This window comes from Squalius cephalus (genome assembly GCF_949319135.1).
Source record: "Squalius cephalus genome assembly, chromosome: 8".
Taxonomy (NCBI): Eukaryota; Metazoa; Chordata; class Actinopteri; order Cypriniformes; family Leuciscidae; genus Squalius; species Squalius cephalus.
In genome coordinates this window covers 2,429,051-2,452,448 of record NC_137129.1, presented here as the reverse complement: position 1 = coordinate 2,452,448, position 23,398 = coordinate 2,429,051, and the positions used below count along the sequence as shown (strand labels likewise).

General features: G+C 40.1%; 1 protein-coding gene across 1 annotated transcript in view; it reads right to left on the bottom strand.

Moving 5' to 3' along the window:
• Nucleotides 1-732: 732 nt before the first annotated feature.
• Nucleotides 733-23,398, bottom strand: part of angpt1 (angiopoietin 1) — a 79,678-nt gene continuing 57,012 nt past the window's right edge. The window contains exons 8-9 of the mRNA XM_079878125.1: nucleotides 5,384-5,514; nucleotides 733-1,567 (exon numbers count right to left, since the gene is read on the bottom strand). Of these exons, the coding sequence (XP_079734251.1) occupies nucleotides 1,404-1,567; nucleotides 5,384-5,514 (295 nt within the window). The 3' untranslated portion in view covers nucleotides 733-1,403. The remainder of the gene's footprint in view (nucleotides 1,568-5,383; nucleotides 5,515-23,398) is intronic.

Below are 23,398 nucleotides of genomic sequence, written 5' to 3'. Positions count from 1 at the left end.
CTGACATTTTCAAAGCGAAAACAAGATGATTTTTCAGATTTTTGACAGTGTCAGAGAAATAATCTAGTTTTCCCTTTGAATTAAGATTATTTAAGCATAAACTCACTTTATTTTGATGATTTTTTCACAAATTTTGCTTCTCAAGTAAATGTATCTTAATTTAATGTATTTGGTAACACTTTCTAATAATGTTCAGTTGTAAGTCATTTATACGTGGTTAGTTAATGATGAACTAATCATTTACAAAACATTCGTAAATGATTATCAAGTGATATACTAACATTTTATGTATGTTTTGTAAATTCCGTTACAAGTAATTTACAAGTGATTAGTAAATGATTAACTAATTATTTACAAAACATGACTATGCGTTCATAAATGATTAATAAGTGATATGCTAACATTTTATGTATGTTTTGTAAATTCCAAAAAAAAAAAAACATTTATGAAACGCAGTCACGTTTTGTAAATGATTAGTTAATCATTAACTAATCAAATGTAAATGACTTATAACTGAATCTACAAAACATACAGTACATACAATAACGAACATATCACTTATTAATCATTTATGAATGCATAATCATGTTTCATAATGTTTTGTAAATGATTAGTTCATCATTAACTAACCACTTATAAATGACTTACAACTGAACGTTATTAGAAAGTGTTACCATATATATGTATATATATATATATATATATATATATATATATATATATATATGTGTGTGTGTGTGTGTGTGTGTGTTTTTTATGAAAAGCAAGGCAAAACTACTAAGTAAGGATAATCTTTTTGCAGGCTGGAGGACGGCTGTGTTATTCTTTGCTGAAAATGTTCCTTGTAAATAGCACTGTAAGTCACCTTTAACACTGCATGCTATGGTTTTCTTCACTTTGACAGGAATAATGTACAAAATAAAAAAGTAATAATATACTGGGATAAAAAAACAAGAGCATAAAAATGTGAAGTAAAGTATCATAACCCAAATATAACTGTGCAACACGTTTGTATAAACCATGAATAGGTCCTTTTAGGATATTGAAGGACATTCAAGCTGCTTTAAATTCAGGATTGAAAGCCAGACGATCGCAGGGCGACGCACTTCCATCAAAGGTGATGTGTCTGCATTAAAACAGTTCACCGGTCCTGAGTGACAAGTCAATGGCACTTGAATTCATACCTCTGATATTTAAAAATAAAAGCCGAGCCAAGTCCGCTCCTGCCCTAAATTCCCAGGGAGTTTTCCATCTCTCCATGAAGGTGTCAGGACAGCCTCGTATTCCCAGGATTCCTGTTTCAATGAGCGTTATCTCAAATGAATGCTGCATTATACGCAGGGCAATGTCATGGGCCGAAGAAATAACACTTTTCCGAAGCTTTTGTGGGTATTTGTGGAGGACTACGAGAAGTCGGCCGGTCGGATCATCATGACAGTGGATCGGAGAGAGTAACTCGGGCCTTTAAAATAGTGCCACTTGATTCCATTGAATTTTCCCACGTGTTGTCCTTGTCTGTAGTAAACACCGTTCAGGTTGGATGGACCGCAGGCATCGTACCACCATCCTAACACACACACACACACACACACACACACACACATTTACAATCGTTAGTGCAGTTCTGTAGCAAATTATGAATCTTGTTTTCCAGTGCAAATATCTAAACATTCTTAAATCAAGATGCATTTACTAGAGATGCAAAATGACTGAAGATATTAAGTCTTGTTTTCTTTAGTTTGTGCTTTAAACAAGCACAAATATCTGTCAGTGGAGTCAGAGAAAGAAACTTAATTTAAAGGGAAAACAAGATTATTTTTCTGACTATTTTTTTTAAGCGTAAAGTCACTTAATTTTGATTATTTATCTCCCGAAACAAGACTAATCAATTAAATCTTAATTTAAGAATGTTTCAATATTTTTAATGCAAAACCAGACAAAATTACTGCGTAAGATCATAAGGTTTTCTGTGTATGCGTTCAGTATCACAATATCCTGAAAGAAAGCTAACATGCAATATGATATAAATCATATAACAAGTCCTTTTCTCATAAAGATACAACCACATCACATAAAAAGCCACTGTTGTCAAGGATAAACTTGCAATGCGATACAGTGGAAAAAACAACAACTACGAGACGAGTATGAGACGCAACAAAATCAATCTAAAGTCACAGCCAATCAGAAGAGAGTGTGGGTGGAGTCTGTATGCAAGAACACTGCACTCACAACTAAATCATTCTGAAATCACAGCCAATCAGAAGAGTTTGTGGGCGGAGCCTCTCTGCAAGCGCACTGCATTCGCAACTAAAGCATTCTGAAATCACAGCCAATCAGAAGAGTTTGTGGGCGGAGCCTCTCTGCAAGAACACTGCACTCACAGCCAAATCAATCTAAAGTCACAGCCAATCAGAAGAGCTTGTGGGCGGAGTCTCTTTGCAAGAATACTGCACTCACAACTAAATAATTCTGAAATCACAGCCAATCAGAAGAGTTTGTGGGCGGAGTCTCTTTGCAAGTACACTGCACTCACAACTAAAGCATTCTGAAATCACAGCCAATCAGAAGAGTTTGTGGGCGGAGCCTCTCTGCAAGAACACTGCACTCACAGCCAAATCAATCTAAAGTCACAGCCAATCAGAAGAGCTTGTGGGCGGAGTCTCTTTGCAAGAATACTGCACTCACAACTAAATCATTCTGAAATCACAGCCAATCAGAAGAGTTTGTGGGCGGAGTCTCTTTGCAAGTACACTGCACTCACAACTAAAGCATTCTGAAATCACAGCCAATCAGAAGAGTTTGTGGGCGGAGCCTCTCTGCAAGAACACTGCACTCACAGCCAAATCAATCTAAAGTCACAGCCAATCAGAAGAGCTTGTGGGCGGAGCCTCTCTGCAAGAACACTGCACTCACAACTAAATCATTCTGAAATCACAGCCAATAAGAAGAGCTTGTGGGCGGAGTCTCTCTGCAAGCGCACTGCATTCGCAACCAATTGGGGAATTTCTTTTTTTTACATTTCTGACTCCACTGACAGATATTTGTTCTTGTGTTAAGCACAAACTCACTTATCAGAAAACAATACTTAATATCTGACGTAATTTTGATTCTCCAGTAAATGTATCTTTATTTAAGAATGTTTAGATATCCGTGCTGGAAAACAGGACAAAAATACTGAGTAAGAACAGCTTTTTTTGCACTCATCTGGCCTTCAATTAGACACGTACACACAACATGTGTCCCCACGGTGCCCATTTTAGCACGTCCCTTTCTCATGAAGGACTTGAGGTTCACTTTACAGGCTCAAATGCCAGAGAGATCTGTGCCATTTTACCATCCGCCAGCGAGCCAAACTGACTGGATGCTGATTCTACTTATTTCTCATCTCATTATCTGGGCGAGTGCCTCGCTGTGTTTTATAGGCTTGTTAACCACACTGCATAACAAGAAATGAGGCAACAGAATGATAAAAGTTTGATTTCATGATATAAACCAGAACTGGAACCAATATTTCTTTCATTAAATCACTTACGCTACAGAATTTAAAGGGTTCTGCTTTTGAGGCATTTCCGCTCTGTTTTTTTCATTACAAACTCATTAAAAATCTTTCACCGCGACACTATTCTTTTTTATTATTTGCATTGCACAAATCCCCTTGCATATACAGCGTATTTATGCATGTCACCCTACCGTAAGTCTCATATTTATTCTCATCCTGATATTAAATATCTCAGAGATGAATCACTGTCAGGGCCCCGTTTAGATATTGGCCACCAAGGACGGAGAAGGTGATGGCAGATTCGGGTGGACAGGATCTCTCTCAGTGCCTGCTTTATTAAATGATTCACAGTGATTTGAGACCTAAAGGCTTCCAGTATGAAAAGCATAAGCTGTCGGTGGTTTGAATCCACGAGGAGAGACTATGCGAGTCCACAAAGACCTCATTACTACGTGCTCAAAGCTTTATGCAGTTCCTCTGCCAAAAAGAGAGCATGAGGTGTACACAGACACACACTGTGTTTAGACTGGATCCTACTGTCTGCACACTTCACAAAGTCTATGTAGAGAGTGTCATTATACTAGCTATTTACGTAGGTTATTTGAAAAAGAAGAATGATTCATGACGCTCGGTCCATTAGTGGTTCTTAACTCTTGATAAGTTGTTCCAGCAATACGTGTTTTCACTGTTACACTGCAAAACATGCTTTTCTTACTTAGTATTTTTGTCTGGTTTCCAGTCCAAATATCTCAAAATACTTAAATCAAGATGCATTTACTAGATGAGTAAAAGGTCATAAGATGTTATGTCTTGTTTTCTGTGGAAATAAATCCAAATTAAGTGAGTTTGTGCTTAAAACAAGCAAAATGATCTGCCAATGGGGTAAGAAAAATAATCTTGTTTCTGTTTGATTTACAGTAAAGTCTGCTTTGACTTATTGGCAGTTAATTTAGCTTTTTTTAAGCAGCAACTCACTTAATTTTGATTTATTACCCCAGAAAACAAGACATCATATCTTATGGCATTTTACTAATCTAGTAAAAGCATCTCGATTTAAGAATGTTTAGATATTTGGACTGGAAACAAGACAAACATACTAAGTATAAAAGCTTCTTTTGCAGGTTGTTGCGCATCCCAAATCACAGCCAATCAGAAGAGAGTGTGGGCGGAGTCTCTCTGTAAACACACCGCACTCAGCCAAATCAATCCAAAATCACAGCCAATCAGAAGAGAGTGTGGGCGGAGTCTCTCTGTAAACACACCGCACTCACAGCCAAATCAATCCAAAATCACAGCCAATCAGAAGAGAGTGTGGGCGGAGTCTCTCTGTAAACACACCGCACTCACAGCCAAATCAATCCAAAATCACAGCCAATCAGAAGAGAGTGTGGGCGGAGTCTCTCTGTAAACACACCGCACTCACAGCCAAATCAATCTAAAATCACAGCCAATCAGAAGGCTCTGTTTTTTCTTTTGATATATTGACTGTTTACATATTCATACAACAAAATATTATGGGGACCATTATGATCGAAAATACTGGTGGGGAAAGAGTTAAACATTAGCAAAGTTTTGCAGATGTGAATGGAACTCAAATACACTGTTACTGAGTGATCAGTGAATGACTCTTCTGAGTCAGTTCTTTTCAGTGAATCAAAAACATACAGTGTGTAACTTTCAATTCCCACACTAATGACTGTTACGGACCAGTTGTTATTAATGAATCAAAAGCACACAGCATGACAAGTACATTTTGATTACTAAATTCTCCAGTTGTATTTATTCGGCACTAATGTCAGCCTCTTCCTGAGAATCATGGGTAACTGCAAAAGGAAAAAGATTGGGCTGCAATAGATGTTTAAATGAGAAGTGTGTGTGTCTCACCGCCGCTGAGCATCAGGGCACACTTGCATGTGCAGTTGTCATTGTCGACGTCTTTAGTGCTGAAGTCAGTGCCGTGGATCGCCAAACTGCTCTGCCGGCCCGCAGTCCCACTGTGGCTCTTCAGGAACAACCTGAGAGAGAGAGAGAGAGAGAGAGAGAGAGAGAGAGAGAGAGAGAGAGAGAGAGAGAGAGTTCAGCCAGTTCAGCCTAGGCAGCACCGCCCTAGAGCACACGATGCAGTACACTTACCTTGGCCTGGTCATCACTGCATCGGGGAGTTTCAGTGTGGCAGTGAATGCTCTTAAAGATAAAGCTCGAAGAGCTCTATACGCAATTAAGAAAAAATTCCAAAACACTCAATTACCGATTCCAATCTGGTGTAAAATCTTTGATAGTGTGATTCAGCCCATTGCGCTGTATGGAAGTGAGGTCTGGGGTCCACTCAGTGATCAGAGCTACACTAGATGGGACACACATCCAACGGAAGCCCTACACACTGAATTCTGCAAATGATTCTGAAACTACAAAGGAAAACACCCAATAATGCATGTAGGGCAGAATTAGGCCGATTCCCATTGATTATCAATATGCAAAAAAGATCCTCAAATTCTGGATGCATCTAAAATCAAGTCCCACAGAATCGCTACATTTTAAAGCTCTACAAACCCAAGAACTGAACCCCGAAAAGAGTCCTCTCAGTCAGCTGGTCCTGAGACTCACTAACCCGACTAACCCTACTAACTCTGACCAGTCTCAGACCAGCACTGCTTCTCACACTAACATCAGGACAAACCAAATGATCAAACAGTCTAAAAATACATATCTGCAACATTGGGATCAGGAAACTAAAACACAAAGTAAACTACAATTCTATCGAAATCTGAAATCAAATTATGAACTGGAAGGATATCTCCAGAGTGTGAGAGACACAAAGCAGAGACGGATCCTGAGCCGGTACAGGCTGAGTGAACACAGTCTCGCCATCGAGACCGGCAGACACAGGAAGAGCTGGTTACCCCGAGAGCAGAGGGTGTGTGTTCACTGCAGGACAGGAGAGATCGAGACAGAGACGCACTTCCTCCTTCACTGTCACAAATACACTTCAGTCAGAGAACTCTACTTCAGCAAACTCACTAACGTAATACAGAACTTTACAGCCATGACTGAAGTAGATCAGATGAAGATCCTGCTAGGAGAGGGCCAGACAGCAGCACTCGCTGCCAGATACGTGTGTGTGTGCCACAGCCTGAGAGACAGCAGGTGAATGTGTGTGTAATGTGTGTCTTACCTCAGTGTGTTTCCCCACTGTCCACCACAGTGACCTTCAGTGACGTGTGTGTGTGTATATGTTAAAACACTGTGGTATAAAATGTTCCGATACTATAATTTGTATATATGTTAAAACACTATGGTGTAAAACGTTTACAGATATTATAATTTGTTACACTGTTAATTTGTACAATTAATTTAAGTAGTACATTTAGATTTAAGTTATGTTGTAATACTGTATTATTTTGATGTCTTCTACAAGCTTTGGCAATATTGTAAAATGTACAGTCATGCCAATAAAGCAATTTTGAGAGAGGAGAGAGAGAGAGAGAGAGGAGAGAGAGGAGAGGAGAGAGAGAGAGGAGAGAGGAGAGGAGAGAGGAGAGAGAGTGAGAGAGAGGAGAGAGAGAGAGGAGGAGAGAGAGAGAGAGAGAGATGAGAGAGAGAGGAGAGAGAGAGAGAGAGAGAGAGAGAGGAGAGAGAGAGAGAGGAGAGAGAGAGAGAGGAGAGAGAGAGAGAGAAAGAGAGAGAGAGAGAGAGAGAGAGAGGAGAGAGAGAGAGAGAGAGAGAGAGAGAGGAGAGGAGAGAGAGAGAGAGAGAGAGAGAGAGAGAGAGAGAGAGAGGAGAGAGAGATTTTAAACAAGGAGGCCTTGGATTTACTGCCAGAAACATCCATGAGTGATTTACACAGAATTCCTTCACACTCATGACCCACGTTTCCATTCTTGAGAGTTAGCATTTTTTCCCATGTTCATCTCTAGTGTGTAATGTTGCTGTTTGAGGATGAAAAAGCTCCAGTTCTTCTCTATATCAGTGTCAGTGTTTCTGAACTCCTGAAACGCCTCCATTGTAGTCTTGAGTTTCTTCCGGGAACGAACACGTCACAATATTCCTCATTATAATAATTCATGTGCAGAATAAAGGGGCGGGGCCTGGTTGAGTTAGTTAGTAGTGTGTTAACCTGGCGGTTATGGAAAGGGGCGGGACATTTCCCAAACACACTCGAAGCGCTCGACCAATCACAAACACACTGCTCCAGCCGACCAATCAGAGCACAGTGTGCTTTTCAGAAGGAGGGGCTTCATAGAGACAGGAACTAAACGGGGTTGTGTTTCCCGTACAACGGCGAAACTCGCTGCTTCACTATCATAGTACGATGCATCATTGAAGAAATCAACTAGCTCGTCACGACTGTTTCCCGAAACTGTACTGTCGCAAATTGGTTGTTCATCCACGTTGGATAATGATGTCACACACGTATGGAGTAATAACTACTTTTAATGAATCTGTTTGAGATTTAATTAATGCTAGATGTTTTGCTATAAATTACAAACATGCATCCAAGGACTATTTCTAATTTTTTAATTTAGCTTTATTTCCAGATGCAATCATAGACTCGTTCTTACATTAGAGCTCTTACACAAAAATGACGCTTTAAATCTCTTGACAAACTAAAAGTCGTTAATTACATTTGTATGTATTCTAAATAAAAGACACAGATTGTATTGAATGTCAGCTTGCTTATTTTGCTCAAGATCAGGATTTATTGAGTCCACATGTCATGCAAACAAGAAACTCTGCTTCTAAACACAGGTCGAGATCTGTCGCTCAAACACACAACTCTGCGATGATCTTTGCGAATGTTCGTTAGAACGATGCTTTCGGGAAACACAGTCCTGAGCGTTACTGACAGACCGGGAAGAGAGGAGCCGCAACAATGGAGAATATGAGGAAAATAATCAACATTCAAACAGGAAAACCTGTTCTAGTAGAGCCTGAAAGTAAAAGGGCATTGGCTGGGAAAGCCCATACCGTATAATCCAGAAACCACACAGAGCGTGTAACTCAACTCCATCCATCCACACTTGAGGATTTTAACCACAAATTCACAACCTTCTCTTAATGCAGGCTTGGGTTCAAACGCTTAATTTTATGCAGCATTGACGCCCAGAGTTTGGTGGTTAAAGGACGGCCTTTGATTTTCCCATCTTGCTTCATTGTGTCACCAATAGTTCTGCCCAAGGTCTTAACCTGAGGGTTATTACTCCTCCGACTAGTGCTTTTTTTTATTTTTATCAAAAGTGTCATTCTCTGAGCCAAAAAACGAAACTGCATAGGCATGCCAGCAATGAAAGGAACACCAAATGAAACATGTACAGCCCCACAAAATAATTTCCTGAAAGTCATCGCCACAAATAAGATCAGACAGTAGAGATTGAGCTTTATAAATCTCTTCTAAGATGAATCTTGGAAAGAGACTTGGAAAATGTATTGTATTTTAGGCATGTCCAAAGAGGCCAGTGATGCAACAACAGGCTTTGGAGGCCAAGTGTGTGATTCTCGCTCTTATTGTTAAGTGGGATTTTTTTTCTTTTTTCAATGTTTTGTTCCTCACACTTCATCCATTTCATAGACGTTCTCGTTACACACTGTCTAATCACTTTAAAGCCACCCACATCAAATAATGCTGCAAACATCGTTCGGTGACATCATGCTCATTAAGATGAAGTGCATCGTTGCGGTCTCGAAACCAAGATTAATGGACTGGTTGTTTGCGGTTTCTGCGTATGATCGATGTATTCTGTTCTTCGCTGACAGGCTATTTTTTACATCCTATATTAAGACACAAGTGCAATACCGTTTGTTCAGAAAGAAAGCATTCTTCACTTTCTGTCATACAAAATGTCAAACTTGTCAACAGATTTTGAGAGGAAATAAACTTCCTCGGGATTTGAACAGCCGACGCAAACATGTTGCTGCATAATTTGACTTGTATCTCTGCATATAGTGCTTAAAGGGGTGGTGTAATGTCATTTTATCAAGATGTAAAATCAGTCTCTGATGTCCCCAGAGTGTGTATGTGAAGTTTTAGCCCAAAATACCCCACAGATATTTTTATATAGCATGTTAAAGTCGTCACTTTTTGAGGGTGAGCAAAAACGCACCGTTTTTGTGTCTGTTCCTTTAAATGCAAATGAGCTGCTGCTCCCGGCACAGGGGGCGGAGCTTCAAGAGCTCATGTCCTTTTACCTCACACACACATGCACTAAACATTTCAAACACTTTCAGCCTTTTATGTTCAAACCGGAGTCAGACAATGATGGAGAGACTCAAGAAGAAGTGAAACATGTAGAAGCAACAGGACATTTCTGAATGGTTAGTTGATGAATTTATGAAGCTGATGTGTAGTTATCTTCTAGTCACTGATTAGCAAATTTTGTCTTGATAATCTATAAATCGTGTTCAGGGGGCGGGGTTTATGTAAATTTTAGGGTTGGTGATGTCACTAACCCGGGAGGAAGCTTGTGTAGTCTCTACCAGCCGTTTGTTGTAGTCCTTAAAAAGCGATTTCTTTAAAAGCAAATATCTCCCTTTGCTTTGAACTTTGAGCGTTGTAACTTTGCAGATGTTGTTTATGCTCAAACAGCAACACTACACACTAACTAAAGTTAGAAAAGTCCAATCATAATCAACCACCCCTTTAATATAATTTTCACTTCTTCATAGACATTGGTCGGGGCAGATACCACATTTAAATATTTTTTTATTAATGTAAATTATTAGATTTTTTAGAAATTATTTTTATTGTTTATTAACATTAAAATTAACATTAAAAAAGAGACCTGGCACAAAATGCACAAAAAAGAAAGACAAAAGGTGACAATACTATATGCTTAATATACATTAAGATTGTGACAAGTGTGCAGTAAAACACTGATACTGGCTAAAATATGATCATTCTTTCTAAAATCAATATTTGTCTCATGCAGTGATGCACATCATAAACCATCTTAATGTGAGCTATAAATTAAATTTGATTGAATGTTAACATGCATACCAATCAATTGTTTTGGGGTCAGTAAGACTTTTAAATGTTTTTGAAAGTCATTTCTTCTGGACACCAAAGCTGCATTTATTTGATCAAAAATACAGTAAAAAATTTTGAAGTATTATTACAATGTAAAATAATAATTTTCTCTGTGAATATATAGTAAAGTGTCATTTATTCCTGTGATCAAAGCTGAATGTTCAGCATCATTACTCCAGTCTTCAGAGTCACATGATCCTTCAGAAATCACTCTAATATGATGATTTGATGATCAAGAAACATTTATTATTATTATCAGTGTTGAAAACAGTTGAGGAAATTGTGATATCACAATTTCCTCAACTGTTTTCAACATATGTATATATATATATATATATTAAAACTGTTTTTCATATATATTTAGGAATGTTTGATAAATAAAAAGTTTAAAAAAATACCCCAGCATTTATTTGAAACTGAAATCTTTTGTAATATTATAAATGTCTTTACTGTCACTTTTGATCAATTTAATGCATCCTTTCAATTAAAAAAAGAAAAAAAGAAAAGGAAACAACAAACTTTTAAACGATAATGTAAATTGATAGATACGAAGGTGCTTTTCTAAAGTGTTGCTAAATAAATGTGACTCCCTGTAGACAACCCAGGTTCAAAGTCTTGAAAAATAAATATCTCTATAATTTCTCTGTGATTTAAATGCATGATCAAGGCTCTCACACACATAAACACACGACCAGGTGAATCAACACACACCTGCTCATCTCCAGCTTCACCTGAAGGCCGATCTCAAGTCTCTGAGTTCACAGAAGAGCAATAGACTCGCAATCTCATGAAAATGCGTCTCTATAGCATGTATTGTGTTTATCATGCAATTTGTACGCGAAAATTAGATTTTAAGTGCATATGATACGCAGTTTTCATGTGCATATGATATGCACTTTATTGCACACCACTACTTCTACCCAAACGTATAACACACACACACACGCACCACTACTAAACCTACCCATGCGTATCATATGCACGTAAAAACTCATTTTCGCATATAAACTGCACAATGTGTGCTATAGAGACGCATTCAGTGTGACCGGGTGTATATATAGATAGTTGCACTAACGCTGCTGTGTGTCACGATGTGGTCTTTGTTTCAGTCTGAGCTCAAACATCTGTACGGTCAACAGAACACAGTTCATCTAGACTTCTTCTCACCAGCCTTAATGAACTTTTGCTGAATCACTCCAAGCCTTTACTAGGAAAAGCTGTGATGAAAACCGAGATTTATTTGGTGTTGCACAACAGCCCAGGGGAAGCGTTCTGGTGTCCGGTCTTTTTATTTTCCTAATGTGAAATGATGGCAGTTCTGTAGCGTTCCTCACCGGATGATGTTTACGCAGAGTAAAGGAGGACGTGTGGATGTGTTTGTCAAGCTGAAATCTACATTTCTTGAATGAAATGAAGTGTTCGTCAGATGAACATGCTCCACAAACCTAAACTGTTGTTCGGCAACACAGACTAAAAGCATCTGTGGTTAAAAGTATACAAATGTTTATTTTATTTAATAAAATGTCCGATGGTTTGTGTAGATAAGACTCTTATTCCTCGGCTGGATCGTGTCGAGACTTTGAAGCTGCACTGAAACTCACATTTGGACCCCATTGAAGTCACTATATGGAGAAAAACCCTGGAATGTTTTCCTCAATGTCTTTTAGACTGAAGATATAAAGACATGAACATCTTGGATGGCGTTGGGGAGAGTAAATTATCAGGAAAGTTTAATTCTGAAGTGAACTAATTCTTTAAAGAAACCACTTTTAAAACGGATCATTTAAAACAGAGGCTCTGAATGAGGGTTGAGATTAGACAGAGGAAGCACATCATTTTTTTTTTTTTTTTGCAGTACAGAAAGCCCAAACACAGCCGTTTTACAGTAGAGCAGCGGAAAAACAACACCCGAGTGCTATAATTCACGTGCCATAGGGGTCCGTGCGTCACAGCAAAGCTGAACTCCTCGCCAAAGACTGAAAATAAAAAGCGTTATATACTGTTTCCTCTCCGAGGCTGAGGGACATGTCAGAACTCCTCGTGTGTGATGAGCGTAAGGAGCAGCGTTACACACTCCTGTATATACAGCCTTTATACAGCCAAACATTCAACAATCCGGCAGCGCCGACATTTCTTTAATTTGCTACTGTGGAATTTAAGGAAAACATAATAAATATCCAGAAGACACTGACAGTTACACTGCAAAAAATGAAGCTCTTCCTCTGTATTTCTCTCTTGTTTTCCAGTACAAACACCGAAACATTCTGAAGGCGAGACACTGGTTTCATGCATCTGTCAGGTCTGAGATTTGGGGATTTTTAGGCTTTTTTTTCGACGTTGTTTTTAAACACTTTTAACTGTATATTTTAGAGCACTTTATCTATTTGCATCTGTAGATTTCAATCACAGTATATATCTTTAAAGGTCGGTTCTCTAAATGAGTTTTTCCTCCTATACATTGAGCCAGAAATCTCTTACCAAACTTATTTGCAGTTTTATTCTTATCTATATTCTGAAGGTTTGTTCATATATAATTTTTCTGATTTTATACATTTTATTCCTATAAAAAAAAAAAAATTGTTTTTTTTCTGGCTGTTGACAGTATTTTCTGATTTATAGTGATACACATAGAAAATCCCCTCAGTAAAAAAACTTTGACTAATATGTCAACAAAATCAAACAATAATTCTTCACCTGACTTCATCCAATGTTCAGATGTTTGTTCTAGAAATGTATGCAAATGAGTGCATATTTAATTAGTTAATGCCTCATTTGCATATTTAAACATAACATTTCAGAAAACTTGTAAAACATGTTTTTTTTAATTAATGTCATCAATCAACTGGGGAAGTTTTACCCTATATTCACCTGGGCTGTCTTGCCTTAAATACAAGATACATTTACTGGAGAAGCAAATTGATTGAAGATGCTTTATGAAAAAATGGCTTAAACGTTTCATCTCGCAGGCGAAAGCAACAAATGCTATATTTCACTGTTACTTCTTTTTGACCTCATTTGGAAATAACCTTGAGCAAATCATGTACAAAAGTTGGCTGTCAATAAAACAGACCTTTGAAATGTGTGTGTGTGTGTGTCATTTTGCTGACAGCGCTTTGGAAGAACACGGTGATATTGATAGTACACACTTTAAATGCTTTAGCAGAGAATTCACAGCGTGTGTGTGTGTTTGTGCCAAAACCACCGTACAAAATTCACACCAGACACAGCTGAAGAAATCTCTGCTAAATCTGTGGATCTCAGACTTGGCTGGATGAAAGAGTTATTAAATCAATATCGTTTCATCTGCTTCAAGGACAAACATATACAGCCGCAATTAAACCTCTTCAGGACCTGTAAAGCAGACAGATGTTGTATAACCTCACGCGTGTCTGTGCAGAAACACTCAATACTGGACTGTGACATTACCATATTTCAGTGTCTATATGCTCTATTGAAGACACACACTGTGGCACAGATTTAACTGAGGTGCTTTCAGTTTTAAAGTATCTTAATAGATATCTTAATAGATACTTTAATCTGAAAATGAACCAAAACACACACATGCACACACACACACACACACACACTCACACACATGCACGCACACATGCACACACGCACACACGCACACACACACACACACACACACACACACGTTAACCAAGACTTGGTGAATCCGCTGCACTGGTAAACACTGTGTCTCTGCTGGCACAAACCAGTCTGGACTGAGCTGGTCTCCGCTGGTCTTTAGCAGGGATACACACACTCCACTCCATCAATACACACACACACTCCACTCCATCAGTATACACACACACTTCACCCCATCAATACACACAGCAGTGTAAACACAGGGAGTCTGGGAGTCTGTCAGTGCTGTGGGCATTGGCTCCGTGTCAGTGGCGTCCGGGCCAGGAATATGAACAAGACCCCCCCCCCCCACAACCCCATACCCCCCCATGACCCCATTCCTCAGGGAAAACACGGCTCTGGATCCCGGATACTGACCCACACACACTCTCAGAAGAGAAGCGGCACTATTTCAATAGTCCACTTTAGACATTATCCTCACTATATCGCCACTGTCGAGCGTATCTCTGTATTTTGTCACTTTTACTTTTTTCTCATAAATCGTCACTATTGCATTGGTCATCCTTTACGACTGGCTGTGGGTTCTGCACATATTTAACCAATGAAAAGTATTAAAAAGAGCTTGTGATTAAACCGGGTAACTCCATTGGCTCCTCAAACTGTCAGTCAAACCTCATAACTCCGCCCACCTCTATCATGACACATCTGGAGCGTCTCTGCTTGTTTGCAATGCAAGGGTAAATACAAGGGTGAACAAGAACATCATTTTCTTACTCCAGAAACATTATCTTTATAAAGGCTAATATTTGAGGAGCGGAGAAGAGTATCCAGAGTTTGAGTCAGAGCTAATAGCTTACATTTTTAATAACATGAGATTTTGGCCAAATGACAGAAAAAACTGAGCGCCCACATATAGTTACAGTGAACTTTATAAGCTGTAAATTGACATAATGCACTTATTACTGCCTTTAATGATGGACAAAACCCACATGTCTGATATTTGCTGGTCAAAAACATCTTAACTCCATTTAAGCTTAATTTTGGTCAAATTTTAATAGTATAATGACACATGCAAGTGTCTGACCATATGTAACGCCACAATATCAACTTAGACATCATAGTGTTTAATCATTTAAAAAATACAGTGTTTTTTTCCATTTCCTGAAAAGTAGCGGTTCCGTCAGGCAATTCCCATCACGGGATTATTTTATGGATTTAGGTTTTTAGGAATTTTTTAATGCATTTTTTTATTCTGATTACATTTTATGAATAAAGCAGCTCGTAAACCACTTTACCAGTGGAATAATGCATCATCATTTAAGACATCATTTAATCTTTTTAAATTCAAGAACCCTAGAGTTCTAAACAGAACGCGACTGAAACATCGTATCCTCAATAACTTTTCTTGTTGCGCCACAGAAACAAAACACTCGCAAATTCCACCTCGCATAAAACTTGTGCGATTATGAAAATAATCTAATTCATTTTGAATTACGGTTAAATATCATTTTTCAGCTTTTTAAGTGGAGTAGCTGGATACAATGCTTCTGCTCGGCAGGAGATTGGCAATATAAGTTATGATCATATTCAACACAGTGATGTAGAGCGCTGTACGGGTGCCAAGAGAACATTACCAGTGTTGAGCTTTTGAAGCAATTACTCTCAAGATCCATTTAACTGATTATTACACTTCCCGAAATGAAATCGCTTTAGGATTCATAAGTAGTGTAAACACGACTGTAATAAGAGCTGGTGTTTATCAGCAGAATCTGCAACAGTCAAGGAATTAAATACACAATATAAACGGTGTAATGGGTATTTCTCCTCATTCTTCATGTTAGTTTTCCCTCTTCTTTTTGCCTTATCCAGATTAGGATATTTTAAAACAGTTTCTACATTATCTGTGGACCGTCTCAGTCTCACAGTTTAGTTTTGACTGGTGAACAACAGACAGCGTTTGATTTATTCGGGATTTTGCAATAATTTGTTCCATTGCATGCATTCAGCCCTGAATGTTAATATAATATATATAATCAATATAATATACCCGCAAAGACAACACTGGAAAATATCAAATGCTCTGGATAAATATCTAAGACATCTAGGTTACATATGTAACCCTGAACTGCCTATTTATGTATTTATTTATGATGTTTTTAAGTATGAAATGGACTCTTTCTCCGCCTCCAGGTATTATACTTGTATAAACTGTGAGACCTCATGATGTTAGATAAACATTTTATATGCATCTTCCTGTATATGTGCTATATATCACTCTTATGTATTTCTCCGCATTCTTTTAATATTATATTTTCTAGTGAGTGTGTGTCACAGTCATTGATCATGTTCACAATTGCTGTCATGGTCTGTGTATTCAGTTTTCCTGAAAACAGTTGTAGTTTCCATTGCACAAGCCTAAGAAGTGTGTATCGGGCAGCGCTGTGGTCAGTTAGCGCCACCGAGGCATATCACATTACCTAGATAACTGGACCTGAGGTTTACCAAAAGAATGCACAAGACCTGGAAAAAATATATATTTGGAAAGATTGTTTTCTCCATGCCAGAGTCAGATTTTCATCTGGTTTCAGTGTTTACACTTGAGTATATCTAAATCTACACTTGATTCTTTTGCTGAAATATTCTTGACTTAAATTCATATTGTAGTACAGAGGTTAAAAATACTCACACACACACACACACACACACACACACACACACACACACACACACACACACACACACACACACACACACACACACACACACACACACACACACACACACACTTACACACACACAAACATACATACACACAAACATACACACACAAGCACACACACAAACACGCACACTCACACAAGCACACACGCTCACACACACACACACACACACACACACACACACAAACACACACACCAACACGCACACTCACACAAGCGCGCACACACACACACACACACACACACACACACACACACACACACACACACACACACACACACACACACACACACACACACACACACACACACACAAACATACACACACAAGCACACACACAAACACACACACAAACACGCACACTCACACAAGCACACACGCTCACACACACACACACAGACACACACGCGTGCGTGCACACACACACAAACACACACCTTAAATGCAACATGAAAATGATAAATAAACAAAATATTTTCTGATAATTCTGATTATATAATTCTGAATATATACATTTCAATCTGATAAATCCTGGCTGAATAAAACAATTTATAAAGAAAACTATATATATATACACACACACATACACAGACATATACTGTATGTATACACACACACTTTTGGATGGTAGTTATTCATATTTACATTATCAGAATAATTTATAAAAAGGTGACTGACTTTGACTAAGGAGTAAAAATGATCTCAGTTTAACCGTAACATTAGAGATTTACTATTGAAATCATTAAAGTGTCAAAACTAATATGCATTTGTAATGTTACAGCCTATAATGCTGACTGATTTGCTGGATCACACCTCTCACACTCCTCATATACCCCACATTAATACGCCCGGTCCTGCCTGCGGAAACTTGGTTACGCGAAGAACAAAAATAGATCGTCATTATCTGAAATTTATTGTTGTGAGCAGCGTCTGCGTTCAGCCAAGAGCTCTCTCACCTCAGCCTTTACCCTGCGTGTAGTTTGGAAATCATTAGGACTAAAGAAAGGTAATAAACTTGACAGTTAGTCCTTTTCATGATTTAGGTTTTGGGATTACGCTCCACTATTTCTGTGTGCAATTACTGCTGTTCTAAAGCTTTAAATGTAGTGCAAACATTTCCTGACGGACTGGAAAGTCTCCATGTTGGTTCTGACAAATAGAAATGCTTGTGCATCGTAATATGTTAAGCTCTAAATTATCCTTTGTGGATTCATGCACACGCTTGCAGAATTTTAAAGTGCTTTTATGAGCCATGGCTCCAATATGTGTGTGTGTGTGTGTGTGTGTGTGTGTGTGTGTGTGTGTGTGTGTGTGTGTGTGTGTGTGCATATGTACAGTATGTGTGCATGAATTGAGGATCCTGATATGCTGGAGTTCCCGCCAAGCTTTGTAAGGGATTATTTTCTTGTCCTCATGTCATTCCAAACATGTCTGATTTATTTTTTTGTACAATGCATCCAAAATGCCATATTGTGTAGTAGGGACTACATTTGGTGAACGTGTGAACGTAATCCATACATATATACGTATAAAACGTGTACTGTTTTTGGATGCAGTGTCAGTGGTTTTTTTTGTGTCAATGAGGTCCAGTGTTGTTTTTGGACCCCATTATGTTTCATTGTAAACTGCAAAAAGAGTTTCTTACTCAGTATTTGTGTCTTGTTTTCCAGTACAGATATCTAAATATTCTTAATAAATCACAATACATTTACTTTAGAAGCAAAGTGATGTAATAATATAGAAATATTAAAGTCCCCCTGTGGTGAACAGGGACGTCACTAGGATTGGAAGACAGGGGGGGCTTAGCCCCCAGGGTATTTGTAACTTGTGTTTACAGAAAATCTTACAGTGAATTTGAGTAAAAAACAGCTATGCACTATGTACCCCGTCACACCTACATTTTTATTAAATATTTTTTTTTAAGTTTATGAACAAGTAATTTAATGTTTGTTGACTAGTCAGAAATGTTCAGAGCAATCATAAGAATACAATTTCTGGTAAGCTACGCTTTTTTATTATTTCAATTCAATTCAATTATTGTATTTTGATTTACAGTTTTTTTCGATTGCTAAACGACAGTGGGCACAACTGGAGTCACATGTGCAAAACTCTAACTACAGTCTGCACAGCAGCAGTTCATGTGGACCAAACTCTAGCTCGTTTTTCATTGCTTGAACACAGTTTTCAAAACTCTACACACTTATCCCATGACTTTAACCACAACCTGCACAACACTGTGGATTTACAGCACTTTGTTCAAATGCTAACACACTGCTGTCAAAACTGTGAACCACACATTCAAAACAGAATAGATTTCAGCCTTGTGCCTTTCAAACACTGCTGACTGCAATCTCAGCTGAAAGGCTAAGCAGGTGTCTTGTTTTAGACTTGTTAGTGAACACACACACATATATAGATATAGGTATAGATATAGATATAGGTAGAGCTCAGAAAGACTAATTTTGGAAATGGAACAAGGAAGACAGGTTTTGATGGGAACTGATGTTGATGAACACCTGTGGCCTGATGCTAGAGAGAGGCAGGATTAGCCCCTCAATTATTTGTTCGAATTACAGTATGTACTTTTAGTTTCTACCTTTTTTTTCTCATTACTGTAATTACGTAAATTACTACAGACTATTGAAGCAAACTGCTAATTTTCATTTACCTTACAGTAAAGAATTGTTATGTTCTAAGAATTTAAATAAATCATGTGAAAGAATGTCACTCTTTTCTTTGAAGAAAATATTACTTTGTATGAAGTCACTGAAATTGTTCAAACTGTAAAGATGAAAAGTTTGTATTTTCTGTATTGGTGTTTGATGCTAGTGTTTTTCCTCTCAGTGTGTTCTGAGTGACAGTGTGTGTTATCTCAGTGAGGGCTGTGCAGTGTTTGGCTGCACTGAGCCTGTTCTGAGCCGTGTGTTAAGAGTTGTGTTGCTTGGAGTGAGTTCTGCAGGTGATGTGAAGTGTTTAGCTCAGGTGACTGTTGGTAGTGCAGACTGTAGTTAGAGTTTTGCACATGTAGCTCCAGTTGTGCTCACTGTCGTTTAGCAATCGAAAAAAAACTGTAATATTGACTCATTTGGATAAATATTAGGCTACACAAGATAGGCGTTAATTTTTCTCAAGAAAAAAACAACTCACCTAATGCTGTAAACATACAGAGAGCCCTATCAGCTGGCAGAATTATTTAAGGTTAAAAATAACTCAAATGGAATAAAATGCGTTTTTTTTTTTTATAATAACAACTTTATTTAATGATATAATTAAAAATATAATAAATATGTAATATAGAACACATATTTAGCAAAATACTCTCTATAGCTCTTTTTTTCTTGCCAACTACGTGCTATAGCCTATTGTGTTCATTAAACGGCTTTCCTGAGGTAAATCTGACATAATTGTTCTCCAGCTATGTTATTGACCTCTTCACGCTGATGAAAAACACTGATTGATCGATATTTTGTATGAGGAATATACATTTCGGTAAGTTGTAGGCCTACTGTATCTTTCAACAGTGTTCTATTTTTTTACTATTAGCGAGTAGAGATGATCGGTTCACGTGCGCTAGGGATCTGTCACGTAACATTTACAAACGCCAAAACGGTATTTATTGTTTGAATTTCGTAATAAAATTGACAGAATCTGAGAGTTGAGATTATTTTATATCATAAAGTAACCTGCTCTAGTCTGTCGGTCTCCGTGTCCTCTTTGCTTCGCGATTTTTCTGTGCGTTAGAAAATGGATGTGTGGCGTGAGAGTGTGTGAAAAGTGTCAATTGCGTGTGTCTCTCGGTGAATACGTGAGAGTTGGCAGCCCTGTTACGACTCTTTGCACTGTCCAACTTCCGACTTTTCAGCTATTTTTTGTAGCTGGATATATATCATTTGTTGCGTCTAAATATGAATGAGGATACGGTTATTGATAAATCGAATTGTTATTGTTCTTCTTATTATAATTTAGGGGGGCTTAGGAACATTTTGGGGTAGCTTCAGCCCCCCTAAAATAGGCCTAACGACGTCCCTGGTGGTGAAAATCCAGTTTTTAATGTTGTTTATGTGTCTATGTGGTGTTTTTAATCTGCTTTAAGACACACCATGTGTAAATTCATAAGTCGACAGCATTGCTGAGTATTTCCTCCTTAAAACTGCAGTGAACCAAAACTACCTTGTAACCAATCAGATCAACGTGTGATCGTCAACCAGTGGATCTCTGAGCTGAGTGAGTGAGTGGAGGCGGGGCTCATTTGCATATTCATAGAACCGCGCATACTAAATGAGGCAAGGGTGTCGAGTTACAGTCAAGATATTTTAAGGCATTTTTTCATGTTAAAAACCTTTAAATATGTCATTTTGGTGATCAAAGATGAGTTTTAAGGAATACAATTATTGACTACGGGGACTTTAAGTCTTGGTTCCCTATCGTTCGGTCACTACGACGTACGTCGTGGTGAACGACGAATAGGAATCTCGCTAGAGAGGCCAATCTACTTCGAGTGAACTAAAACAAGCCAATGCACATTGGCGTGCAATCATTTGCATCAGCTGTGCAGCCTCGCAGCGCGGGTATTTAACGAGCAGCTGGTGTGATTGCACTTCAGTCTTTTGCTTCGGAGCCAAGCACTTCGATGCGTCTTACAGAGAGTGATTTACTAAATCAACGAGCCTTCTGGACCTCTCCTTCCCGGTGCGGGCGTTATAGCACGGCAGCGCGAGCAGTCTTTTCTCTCTTCTCTCTTCTCTTTCTGTCCTTTTTTGTTTTGTGGTATTGAGCAAAAAAAAAGGGCTGTTATAACAGCTGGTAAGGTGCGCCAGCAGAGCGCTCAAAAGCTGTTTTTACAGCTGGTAAGACCTGCCTGCGAGAGAGAGAGTGACAGCGCACAGACAGGTGCACATTCCTGTCTGTGTTCGCAGTGACTGTTCCCCTGCGTGTTTCAGCACCAGTGAGAGCAGTCCCTAAAAGAGCTTACACAGATAGAGAGCGTCTTTTTCAAAAGAGAAAAAAATGACTTTCTATCTGTGTGTTTCTGGATGCGGTCGTTACCTGGGCTCACAGGATGGTCACAAGCGCTGCCTCGTGTGTCTGGGCATTGAACACGCTGAGGCAGCGCTTGTGGATGAGTCATGTACCCATTGTGGGAAGATGACCATCGCGGAGCTGCGGTCGAGACTCACGTTCCTGCAAAGGGGCGGAGTCCCCGTGCCGCTGCCTCGATCCAATCCTCCTCAGAGGATGGCTTCGGGCAGCGACATGGGTGACCTGAGGATCACGGTGAGCGCGGCTCCTTCGGGGAACCAACCCCCTAGGAGCCCTCACCCCTCTCATGCTCCGCAGCCAGTTGAGCCCCCTTTGGAGAGAGCTGGACCATCCTCGCGGTGTGTACCGGTTGTCTCCTTTGGGGCTCCCTGTGAGGATCAGATGTCGATCGCTGCATCGGAGGGTGGGTCAGACTTCTCTGCGGATGACGACTCGGCGCCGTTGCCTCCTTCGGGGGTGTCAACGGTGCCTGAGACGGACCCGGAGATGATGGCCATGCTTTCCCGGGCCGCCAACGGGGTCGGGCTCGTGTGGAATCCTCCACCGTGTCCCGAACCCTCGAGGTTGGACGATTGGTATCTCGGGGTGGCGCGCGCTGGTTCTCAGCAACCCACCCCAGTGCCTTTCTTCCCGGAAGTGCATGAGGAGCTTACGGGGACGTGGACGGCACCTTTTACTGCCAGAAACCGTTCCGGTGGCTCCTCCTCCCTCACCACCCTTGATGGCGGGGCAGCTAAGGGATACACGCGCATCCCGCCAGTGGAACGGGCCGTTGCTATGCAACTGTGCCCTAACTCCACTTGGCGCGGAGAACCGTGTCTCCCTTCACGGGCCTGTAAGTACTCGTCGGATTTAACCGGCAAGGCTTACAAGGCCTGTGGGGAAGCTGCCTCTGCCGTGCACGCCATGGCGTTGCTGCAGGTTCATCAGGCCAAGGCACTGAAGAACCTGCACGAGGGTGGTCATGATCCCCAAGTTCTTCAGGAACTTCGTATCGCGACGGACCTCGCGCTTCGTGCGACGAAGGTGACCGCGCGGTCGGTGGGTCGTGCGATGTCCACCATGGTGGTCCAGGAACGCCATCTCTGGCTGTGTCTGGCGGACATGCGGGAGACCGATAAGCTCCGGTTCCTGAACTCCCCCGTGTCCCAGACCGGCCTCTTCGGCGACGCGGTCGAGAACTTTGCCCAGCAGTTCTCGGCTGTACAAAAGCAGACTGAGGCCATCCGTCACATCCTGCCGCGGCGGCCAGCTGCTGCTTCCACCCCTCCGTCTGCGGCTCCTCAGTCTGCTCGTCGCCGAGGGCGGCCTCCTGCGTCTGCCCCTGCTCCCGCGCCGCAGCAGCAGCCTCCATCCAAACGGCGCCGTGGAGCCAGTCGCAGGCGGTCCGCCCCGCCCGTCCAGGACCCCACCAAGAAGGGCGGCAAGGCCAAGGGCAAGCGGCCCTAGGACGGGCGACCCAGAGATGGCAGGGACTGCTCTCCAGGAGACGATGACGGCATCGCTCCATCCCCCGGAAGAGGGCC